This window comes from Puma concolor, chromosome D3 (genome assembly GCF_028749965.1).
Source record: "Puma concolor isolate L17-30 chromosome D3, mPumCon1.1.hap2, whole genome shotgun sequence".
Classification (NCBI taxonomy): Eukaryota; Metazoa; Chordata; class Mammalia; order Carnivora; family Felidae; genus Puma; species Puma concolor.
Genome location: NC_141678.1, coordinates 8,138,612 through 8,150,345, shown reverse-complemented (window position 1 = coordinate 8,150,345; position 11,734 = coordinate 8,138,612). Strand labels below are relative to the sequence as shown.

Sequence of the window (11,734 nt, the reverse complement as noted above, 5' to 3'; positions counted from 1 at the left end):
GAGAAATTATTTCCCATCAGAAGGTTTAAATTTAACGGAGAAAGAGCCAATGATAGAAGCTGAAAAATTTGGTTGGTTCCTTGTTGCTGTTTTGGACTTGAAACAGAGTGATTTTCCTGTGAACACTGAGGGATAAGATAAATTTGCAAAGCAATAACTGGTTCTGCTTAATGGCAGGGTTGAGATGTGTAAATTAGATACTCTACATATTTGAGTGATAGCATCCGCACACCTCTGAGCTTTAGACCTTTTCTTAATTTATAATCCCCTCATTCAAAATGAATTCCTAGACTTGTTATCATCATCCTTCATTTATATAGTTAAAGAGAGAAGAAGTACAGTAATGTAGAAGACAGAAGAAAACAAATACCCAGAAAGTGACTGAAATCTGTTTCTTGTCATTGGTCCAAAAACCATAAAAAGATCTTTTCCTTCTTAATTTCCAGTCAAGAACCAACATGTGCTTACAAGCACACACAGGCCCACCACAAACCCCCAGCTCAGTCCAACAAAGCAGGGAAGCTTCAGAAGGAAAATCTAAGTCTTAGAGAAACCTCCACTGACCCCCTGGAGAGACCTGCCGATACCCAGAAGAGCTGATGTCTGAGCATAGGTGCTAAATACAAATTCCTGTGATGATGCAGAATGTGTACAGATCCTAAGAAGATACTGGCAACTTTGCCCAGAGAGAACATAACCTTTAACACTTGTAATAGCTTATTAATAAAACAGCTGTTTATCAACAAAAAGTTGGTATCTTTTGCTATCAAAAGGAAAAGGGAGAAAACAAGTATGTATATTCTAGCAACAAAATAAGACAAACTAATCAGAATGCAGTTTATTGATAAGACAGACATTAAATACATCATTTACATGGAGGGAGGGGAAGTCCCTTATATTCTGTATAGTGGCCCAGCAGGGATGCTCTCACTAGAGATGATTTATCAAGGGAACCCCATGAGAGGGCAGTTCCTGATGCAGCTGCCGGAAGAGCATCGCGCATCGGTTCCTCTCCTGGGTCTTCCCCAAGGTGTGGTAGAGTCTGGCCTGGAAGTAAACAACATCTCTGATTTGCTCTTTGCAGTCAACCTTTGCAAAATAGTTCTTGGCTTCATTGAGATTCTCAATGGCTGCCTCCAGAGCTGATGGAAAATGGGAAAAAAGCACACATGTTTAACTCAACACTTTGCATACAGTTTTCAAAACTTGACATCTACTTTCATTGGTTTAACATGTACCAGAGATACTTTTATACTCTACTCTTTGAGAAGAAAAAAATACACTAGGGGGAGGTTTTAAAAAAGGTCTTTAGTCCTGATTTCCAGCCTGGTACTTGGTTCTGTAGGGTTAAAATAATCATTCACTTGCCCTCAACCTTCACACCAAGCATGCATGTCAAAGCACTTTAAATACTGCATAAATCTTAACATGTATTTGAGAACTTAAATACTATCCCAAATTTAATGTCTTCCTTCTTCTGGGTCCTAAATTTAATTTTTTTTCTGCAATATTATCGCATAGCAATCTTTGTATGGTTCCCTACCTTCTGCTTTCTTTGGTGGATCATAAGCAGCTGCTGAAGCCACCTGGCACTTGGCCACCAAGAACATGGCGCGGCCTTTGTCCAGGACAGCCCCGTCAGCCAAGATGGGCTCAATGGCCATGTGGAGAAGACTTAAGGCCTGTTCTGGGATTCCAAGGATGAGCTGAAAAAGAAACATTGTGGTACTGTACCTACCCACACCCACTGCCCACTACAGAAAAGGCTTCATTTCTGAACCTTATTTCCTGCATGGCCATGTCTGGCTTATGTTCTCCCTGACATGTATTACATTTAATATGCACAACACTCCTAGAAAACACTGTATGACAATCTGACTTCAGATTATGATGGATATAGCAGGTAGTAGTTATTCACACTATAGGAAGGTTTTTATCTTTACAACAACATTCAGAATCAATATCCTTTAGCTTGGTGATTCCAAAGGGTTAAACTTATTGTGCAAGAATCATTGGGAGAAGGGAAACCACCAAGAAGTAACTCGAAAGTATACAGTAAAATAAACAAGAAACATCCATTTAACACAAAAGAAACAGTAATGGAGGAACCGAGGAACAAAAAAGATGTAAGAAATATATAGAAAAAAATAGCAAAATAGAAGTCCTTTCAAATCTATAATTACATTAAATATAAATGAATTAAACTCTTCAGTTAAAAAGCAGAGATTAGCAGAGTAGATTTAAAAGAAACATGATCTGACTATATGCTATCTACAAGGAGACTCACTCTTGGTTAAAAGACACAAATAGGCTTAAAAAAAAAAAAAAGACACAAACAGGCTGAAAGTAAAAGGACATAAAAGAGATACTCCATACAAACAGTAGCCAGAAGATAGCTGGAGTGACTACACTTACATCAAACAAAACAGACTTCAAGTCAAAAACTGTTACAAAAGACAAAGGGCATTATATACTGCTAACGGGTCAATTCATCAAGAAGACACAATTATAAACACATATACACCAAAGAACAGAACTTGGTAAATTCTACGAAACATTTAAAGAAGAATTAACACCAATCCTTCTCATTCTTCCAAAAATAGAAGAGAAAGGAACTCACTTTGTAAGGCCACTGTTGCCCTAATACCAAAGCAAAATAAAGATATCATAAGGAAAGAAAACTACAGACCAATATCCCTTATGAATACACATGCAAAAATCCTCAACAAATACTAGCAAACCAAATCCAATAGCATATTAAAAGGATCATACACGGGGGCACCTGGGTGGCTCAGTTGGTGAAGTGTCTAACTCTTGAGTTTGGCTCAGGTCATAATCTCACAGTTGTGAGATCAAGTCTTGCATCAAGCCCCACACTGGGGTCTGTGCTGGCCATGAAGCCTGCTTAAGATTCTCTCTCCCTTTGCCCCTCCCCCACTCACTCTCTCAAAAAAACAAAAAATCATACATCATAATCAAGTAGGATTTATCCCAAGAATGCAACAGTAGTTCAATATGTAAAAAAATCAATGTAATATACAATATTAATAGAATAAAGGAAAAATACCACATGATCTACTCAATTGATATAGAAAAAGCATTTCACAAAACCCCAACACCTTTTCATGATAAAAATATTCAGGAGTAGAAGGGAACTTCCTCAACTTAGTACCAGTGCATCTATGCAAAATCCACAGTTAACATCATATTTAAAAATGAAAGACTGAACACGACAGGGATGTCCACTCTCACCGCTGTTGTTTAACATAGTGTTGGAAGTATTAGCATCAGCAATCAGACAACAAAAGGACATCAAAGGCATCAAAATTGGCAAAGATGAAGTCAAGCTTTCACTTTTTGCAGATGACATGATATTATACATGGAAAATCCGATAGACTCCACCAAAAGTCTGCTAGAACTGATACATGAATTCAGCAAAGTTGCAGGATACAACATCAATGTACAGAAATCAGTTGCATTCTTATACACTAATAATGAAGCAACAGAAAGACAAATAAACTGATCCCATTCACAATTGCACCAAGAAGCATAAAATACCTAGGAATAAATCTAACCAAAGATGTACAAGATCTGTATGCTGAAAACTATAGAAAGCTTATGAAGGAAATTGAAGAAGATATAAAGAAATGGAAAAACATTCCATGCTCATGGGTTGGAAGAATAAGTATTGTTAAAATGTCAATACTACCCAAAGCTATCTACACATTCAATGCAATCCCAATCAAAATTGCACCAGCATTCTTCTCGAAGCTAGAACAAGCAATCCTAAAATTCATATGGAATCACAAAAGGCCCTGAATAGCCAAAGTAATTTTGAAGAAGAAGACCAAAGAAGGAGGCATCACAATCCCAGACTTTAGCCTCTACTACAAAGCTGTAATCATCAAGACAGCATGGTATTGGCACAAAAACAGACACATAGACCAATGGAATAGAATAGAAACCCCAGAACTAGACCCACAAAAGTATGGCCAACTAATCTTTGACAAAGCAGGAGAGAATATCCAATGGAAAAAAGACAGTCTCTTTAACAAATGGTGCTGGGAGAACTGGACAGCAACATGCAGAAGAATGAAACTAGACCACTTCCTTACACCATTCACAAAAATAAACTCAAAATGGATAAAGGACCTGAATGTGAGACAGGAAACCATCAAAACACTAGAGGAGAAAGCAGGAAAAGACCTCTCTGACCTCACACGCAGCATTTTCTTACTTGACACATCTCCAAAGGCAAGGGAATTAAAAGCAAAAATGAACTATTGGGACCTCATGAAGATAAAAAGCTTCTGCACAGCAAAGGAAACAATCAACAAAACTAAAAGGCAACCAACGGAATGGGAAAAGATATTTGCAAATGACATATTGGACAAAGGGCTAGTATCCAAAATCTATAAAGAGCTCACCAAACTCCACACCCAAAAAACAAATAATCCAGTGAAGAAATGGGCAGAAAACATGAATAGACACTTCTCTAAAGAAGATATCCAGATGGCCAACAGGCACATGAAAAGATGCTCAACGTCGCTCCTCATCAGGGAAATACAAATCAAAACCACACTCAGATATCACCTCACGCCAGTCAGAGTGGCCAAAATGAACAAATCAGGAGACTGTAGATGCTGGAGAGGATGTGGAGAAACGGGAACCCTCTTGCACTGTTGGTGGGAATGCAAACTGGTGCAGCCGCTCTGGAAAACAGTGTGGAGGTTCCTCAAAAAATTAAAAATAGACCTACTCTATGACCCAGCAGTAGCACTGCTAGGAATTTACCCAAGGGATACAGGAGTACTGATGCATAGGGGCACTTGTACCCCAATGTTTATAGCAGCACTCTCAACAATAGCCAAATTATGGAAAAAGCCTAAATGTCCATCAACTGATGAATGGATAAAGAAACTGTGGTTTATATACACAATGGAGTACTACGTGGCAATGAGAAAGAATGAAATATGGCCCTTTGTAGCAACGTGGATGGAACTGGAGAGTGTGATGCTAAGTGAAATAAGCCATACAGAGAAAGACAGATACCATATGTTTTCACTCTTATGTGGATCTTCCTGAGAAACTTAACAGGAACCCATGGGGGAGGGGAAGAAAAAAAAAAAAAGAGGTTAGAGTGGGAGAGAGCCAAAGCATAAGAGACTCTTAAAAACTGAGAACAAACTGAGGGTTGATGGGGGGTGGGAGGGAGGGGAGGGGAGGTGATGAGCATTGAAGAGGGCATCTTTTGGGATGAGCACTGGGTGTTGTATGGAAACCAATTTGACAATAAATTTCATATATTAAATAAATAAATAAATAAATAAATAAATAAATAAATAAAGTACATTAACAGAAAAAAAAAAAAAAAAAAGACTGAAATCATGCCCCTAAGATCAGGAGCAAAAACAAGTATGTACATTCTTGCCACTTCTATTCAGCACTGTTCTGAAAGTTCTACATGGGGCAATTGGGCAAGAAAAAGAAATGAAAGGCATTCAAATTGCAATGGAAGAAGTAAAATTCTGTATTTGCAGAGTTACATGATCTTATATACAGAAAACTTCTAAAGAATACTTAAAAACCTGTAACAGGTATTAAACAAGTTCAGCAAAGTTGCAGGATATAAGATCAATATACACTAGCAATGAACAATCCAAAAATAAAATTAATTTTTAAAATTCCATTTATGATAGCATCAAAAAGAATAAAATACTTAGGAATAAATTTAACTAAGAAACTGTAAGAATTGTACACTGAAAACTAGAAGACACTATTGAAGACATGAAAGAAGACCTGGGGGGGCGGGGGGAGCACCTGGATGGCTCAGTCGGTTAAGCATCCAACTCTTGATTTCAGCTCGGGTCATGATCTCACCATTCGTGCGTTCAAGCCCTGCATCAGGCTCTGCACTAACAGTGTGGAGCCTCCTTGGGATTCTCTCTCTCTCTGCCCCTCCCCTGCTTGCTCTCTCTCCTCTCAAAAATAAATAAATAAAATAAAAAACTAAAAAGAAGACCTAGGGCACCTGGGTGACTCAGCTTGTTAAGCATCCAACTCCTGATTTTGGCTCAGATCATGATCTCATGGTTCATGAGTTCGATCCCCACACTGGGCTCTGCGCTGGCAGCAAAGAACCTGCTTAGGATTCTCTCTCTCCCTTCCTCTCTCTCTGCTCCTCCCTGCCTCAAAATAAATAAGTAAACTTAAAAAAAAAAAAAAGAAAGAAAAGAAAAAGAAATTAAAGAAGACCTAAAAAAAAAAAGACAGCCTGTGTTAATGGACTGGAAGATTTAATGGTGTGAAGATGGTAACACTCTCCAAATTCATCTACAGATTGAACACATTCCTTATCAAAACTCTAAATACTATTTTTACTGAAATGGACAAGCTATTCTAAAATTCATATGGAATTGCAAGAGAATACCAACAGCCAAAATGATCTTGAAAAAAGAAGCACAAAATTAGAGAACTCTTACTTCCATCCTAATTTTAAATTTACTACAAAGATATAATAATCAAACAGTGTGGTATTATCATAAGGACAGATCAATGGAATAGAACTGAGAGTGCAGAAATAAATCCATACATTATTGATCAATATTTTTGACACTGATGCCAAGACTACTCAATGGGAAAAGAACACTGTTTTCAACAAGTAGTGCTTTGACACTGGGATATCCATATGTGAAAGAATAAAGCTGGACTCCTACCTCACGCCATATATAAAAATTAACTCAAAAATAGGGCACTTGGGTGGCTCAGTTGGTTGGGCATCTGAATCTTGATTTTGGGTTGGGTCATGATCTTAGGGTTTGTTTGCTTGGGATTCTCCCTCCCCTCTCTCTCTGCCCCTCCCCTGCTCTCTCCCTCTCAAAATAAATAAATAAACTTTAAAAAAATTAACTCTAAATTGATCAAAGACCTAAACAGAAGAGCTAAAACTATTCAAAACCTTAGAAGGAAACATAAGTATAAATCTTTGTGAACTTGGATTAAGCAACAGTTTCTTAAGGAGAACATCAAAAGCACAAGCAACAGGGGCGCCTGGGTGGCTCAGTCAGTTGAGTTCTGACTTCAGTTCAGGTCATGATCTCATGGCTCATGAGTTCAATCCCCGTGTCAGGCTCTGAGAGGCTCTGTGCTGACAGCTCAGAGCCTGGAGCCTGCTTTGGATTCTGTGTCTCCCTCTCTCCCTGGCCCTCCCCTGCCTGTGCTCTGTTTTTCTCTCTCTCTCTCAAAAATAAGTAAACCAAAAAAAAAAAAAAAAAAAAAAAAAAAGAACTTAAAAAAAAAAAAGCACAAGCAGCAAAAGAAAAAAAAGGATAAATTGGATTTCATCAAATTTTAAAACTTTAGTGCATCAAAGGACATGATCAAGAAAGTAAAAAGACAACCCCGAGAAAAGAACATATTTCCACATCATATATCTGACAAGGGTCTAGTATTCAGAATATACAAAACAATCTTACAACTGAACATCAAAAAGACAATAACCCAATTAAAAAGTGGATAAAGGACTTAGACATGTCTCCAAAGAATATATACAAATGGCCAAGAGCACACAAAAAGATGCTCAATATCATGAGTTATTAGAAAAATACAAATCAAAACCACAATGAGATAGAACTTTAGTCAAATGGGTATAATACCAAAAAAAAAAAAAAAAAAAAGGAAAATAACAAGTACTGGCAAGAACATGGAAAAACCGGAACCTTCATACATTGCTGGTGAGAAGAGATGGTGCAGTCACTGTGGAAGTTTGGTGGTTCCACAAAAAGTTAGATATGGAATTATCATATGACCCAGCAATTCTACTCTTAAGTAAGTCCAAGAGAAATGAAAACATGTAACTACACAAAAACTTATATGTGAATGTTAAAAGCAGCTATTCAGGGGCACCTGGGTGGCTCAGTTGGTTAAGCATCTGACTCTTGATTTCAGCTCAGATCATGATCTCATAGTTCATGGGATCTAGTGGGATCTAGCTCCAAGTTGGGCTCTGTGCTGACAGTGCAAAGCCTGCTTGGGATATTCTCTCTCCCTCTCTCTCTAAATAAATAAACAATTTAAAATAATTTTTTAAAGCAGCTATTTATAATAGCTGACCCAAATGTCTACCAACGGATGGACAAAATGTAGTCTATCCATCCAATGGAGTATTATTCAGCCATTAAAAGGAATGAAGCGGGGCACCTGGGTGGCTCAGTCGGTTAAGCTTCCCACTCTTCATTTCAGCTCAGGTCATGATCTCACAGTTCATGGGTTTGAGTCCCACTTCAGGCTCCACACTGATAGTGTGGAGCCTGCTTTGGATTCTCTCTCTCCTCTCTTTGGCACTCTCTCTCTCTCTCTCAAAATAAATAAATAAACTTAAAATAAATAAAGGAATAAAAGAATAAATAAATAATAAAAGGAATGAAGCAGTGACACATGCTGAACGTCCCATTCAACATGAATGAACCCTGAAAACATCTTACTAAGTGAAGAAGCCAGACTACATAAGGCCAGATATTGTATGATTCCATTTATATGAAAGATCCAGAATAGGCAAACCCACAGAGACAGAAAGTAGCTTGGTGGTTAATGGGAGTTACTACTTAATGAGTCCAGGTTTCTTTTTGGAATGATGAAGATATTCTGAAATTAAACAGTGTTGATGGCTGCAAAACACTGTAAATATTCTTAAAACCACTGAATTGTACCCTTTAAAATGATTAAAATGGTAAATTTTATGTTACATGAATTTTATCTTAATTGAGAAAAAAAATCACTAGAGCTGGAAAACAGATTAGAGTCCTCTGCTCCTTCCCTAGAGATTCTGACTCCATGTTTCAAGGCAAAGCCAGATATGTAGATTTTTTTTAATGTTTATTTATTTTTGAGAGAAGGAAAGCACAAGTGGAGGAGGGGCAGAGAAAGAGGGAGACACGATCAGGATCCAAAGAGGGCTCTGTGCTCATAGCAGAGAGCCTGATGTGGGACTTGAACCAGGAACTGCAAGATCATGACTTGAGCTGAAGTCGGATGCTTAACCAACTGAGCCACCCAGGTGCCCCCAGATATGTAGATATTTTTTAAATCTTCCCAATTTTTTTTCTTGCTTCTTTTTTTTAATGTTTTATTTTTTGAGAGAGAGAAAGAGCATAAGCAGGGAAGAGGCAGAGAGATAGGGGGACAGAGGATCTGAAGCAGGCCCTGCACCAACAGGCTGTCTGGGGCTCAAACTCACAAACCTTGAAATCATGACCTGAGCGGAAGTCAGATGCTCAGCCAACTGAGCCACCCAGGTGCCCCTTTTCTTTCTTTCTGTAAAGTTTATTTATTTATTTTGAGAGAGAAGGAAAAAGCACGAGCAGGGTAGGAAGAGAGAGACCAGGAAGATAGAGAATCCCAAGCAGGCTCCACGATGTCAGCACAGAGCCAGCCCAACGCAGGGCTTGAACCCACAAACCATAATGTAAAACATGATCTGAGCCAAAATCAAGAGTCCGACACTCAACGGACTGAGCCACGCAGGTGCCCCTTCCTAATTAATCTAATGCATGGTTTGGGAAATCTCTGCTTTAGTTAGTAAATTCTCCTAGCGCCAGTGAGTTCAAAATGCAAAATAAATATTCAATAAATATTTATTAAAAGCCTATTATGTAGAGGTCCTACTAGGTACCAGAAGATACAGCAAGGAGAAAACAAAGTCCCTTTTCTCACGGCCTTTACATTCCTCAGGGGGAGACAGTAAACAACCATAAAATACCTTTTAACTTCCAAAACCTTTCAATGAACACACAACTTCCTCATTTCTTTATTTATCCCCTTGTTAATCAAGCAGAGCTCTGGGCCAGCTAAATCATTAATATGATGCAAGTGTCCTCGATGAATGGGTGCATCCCCTTTATTAGATACACAGCTCGGTATAGCCACCAGGTTCACAGCTTCAGACTTCCTGGAGGGCTTACACAATGAGACTGTATTCCCAGACTTCAGTATTAAGAAGTCAAAGCTCATTATTATCCCTTTCAAAACCAAAAAGCAGTAACAGACTAAGCAGTTCTTGAGCACAAATATGTGCTATAAAAACAGAGATCAGCTTACCTGAGCAAAAGCCAAGTTCAGCACCGTTTCAGAGGCCAAGTACTGTAACCGGTACTCCTTGGAGAGGGCCAGAGCCTGCAGGAGCACAGGCAGCGCGATGGTAGGGGAGGAAGACCGCCAGTATAGCTCGGCCACAGACAGCAGGACACTGCCCACAAAGAGGAAGACATGGGATGAGAAGATCCAGCACAAAGGACCACCTGTAGGAAATGTTCAAGGGACTTCCCTTACCTGATCACCATTTCTGTATTCCTGATTTTCTGACAATGAATCAACAATTTTTGCAAAAGCTTGTGCGCCTCTGACATTTGGTTCTGAGCTTGTAGTACAATTGCTTTTCTGACACAGAAACAAAATAAACAAATGGTTATGCTGATATTTTACCAGGGTTGCAAGTATAGTCACTTTCAGGGTTACAATCTCTACTTCCTCAATTAGACTGTAAACCTCCCAAGGGGAAGAACTTTGCCTGATACAATTTTTGTTAAAAGAGGAGAAAAAAAAGTGTGCGTGTGTGTGTGTGTGTGTGTGTGTAAACACGTGTGTATACACCCCTCCCGGCACCCCCCCCACACACACACACAAGAAAAAGACAAGTCTGGAATTACAGATATTAGAATGTTCGTGATTTTCTCTGGGTGATACTTATTTTCTCCCTATTACTCATCTGTATTTTCTAATTTCCTGTAATAAATAGGAAAAAAAAGTTTTTTCCTAAGCTAAAGTTAATAAATTAATCCACACAAAAATAAGAATAAAGCCATTTAAGAACTACCTTATTCTGGGGCTGGAATCTTCAAAGTTTCTTACCTGTATACACCCTCTATGCTGTTAAGAGCTGTGATTCCTGTAACAAGTGAATCAGCCAAATGGTATTTGCCATCATTCATTGCTCTGTCAAACTGTATTTTTTGATCACATAGCATCCATAGCTAATAAGAAAAAAAAATTGAGGACAAAATGCAAGTGTTCACCTCGTTATTCAACAGATATAAAAATATTTCAGCATTTTTGAGATTTAAAATTTTTTTATAAATATTTCAAGGATGTATAAAAGCCCTAAGAATAAAGTAACAAACACATGTGTGCCAATCACCAACTTTGTCAAAACACAACATTTTGATTTGCTTCAGATATTACTGCATACTAACGAAGTCTTCTGCAAATTCCATTCCTCTCTTTCTTTATCCAAAGTAAGCACCTGGGGCACCTGGGTGTCTCAGTTGTTAAGTGTCTGACTTCAGCTCAGGTCATGATCTAATGGTTTGTGAGTTTGAGTCCCGCATTGGGTAAACACGAGCCCCGCTTCTCTCTTTCTCTCCCTCTCCCTCTCTCTGTCTCTCTCTATGTCTCTCTCTGCCCCTCCTGGGATTCTCTCTTTCTCTGCCCCTTGCTCACTGGCGCCTTCTTTTTCTCTCTCTCAAAAACAAACAAATAAATAAATAAAACCAAAGTAAGCACCTGATTTGGTGTTTATCATTCCCACTCATGTTTTTATACTATTACAGCATATATTCTTACCCTTAAACAATATATAGTATGATCTTGTAGGTTTTTAAATTTTGCAGAAAGTAAATACCGCTGTACTTTATGTATCCTTTGACAACTTGCTCTTAAGTTCAACAGTATTTTTCTGGG

General features: G+C 38.4%; 1 protein-coding gene across 1 annotated transcript in view; it reads right to left on the bottom strand.

Moving 5' to 3' along the window:
• Nucleotides 1–823: 823 nt before the first annotated feature.
• The window catches only part of ANAPC5 (anaphase promoting complex subunit 5), a 43,176-nt gene continuing 32,265 nt past the window's right edge, over nucleotides 824–11,734 (bottom strand). The window contains exons 13-17 of the mRNA XM_025933291.2: nucleotides 10,907–11,028; nucleotides 10,328–10,435; nucleotides 10,097–10,244; nucleotides 1,544–1,706; nucleotides 824–1,142 (exon numbers count right to left, since the gene is read on the bottom strand). Coding sequence (XP_025789076.2) covers nucleotides 931–1,142; nucleotides 1,544–1,706; nucleotides 10,097–10,244; nucleotides 10,328–10,435; nucleotides 10,907–11,028 — 753 coding nt within the window. The 3' untranslated portion in view covers nucleotides 824–930. The remainder of the gene's footprint in view (nucleotides 1,143–1,543; nucleotides 1,707–10,096; nucleotides 10,245–10,327; nucleotides 10,436–10,906; nucleotides 11,029–11,734) is intronic.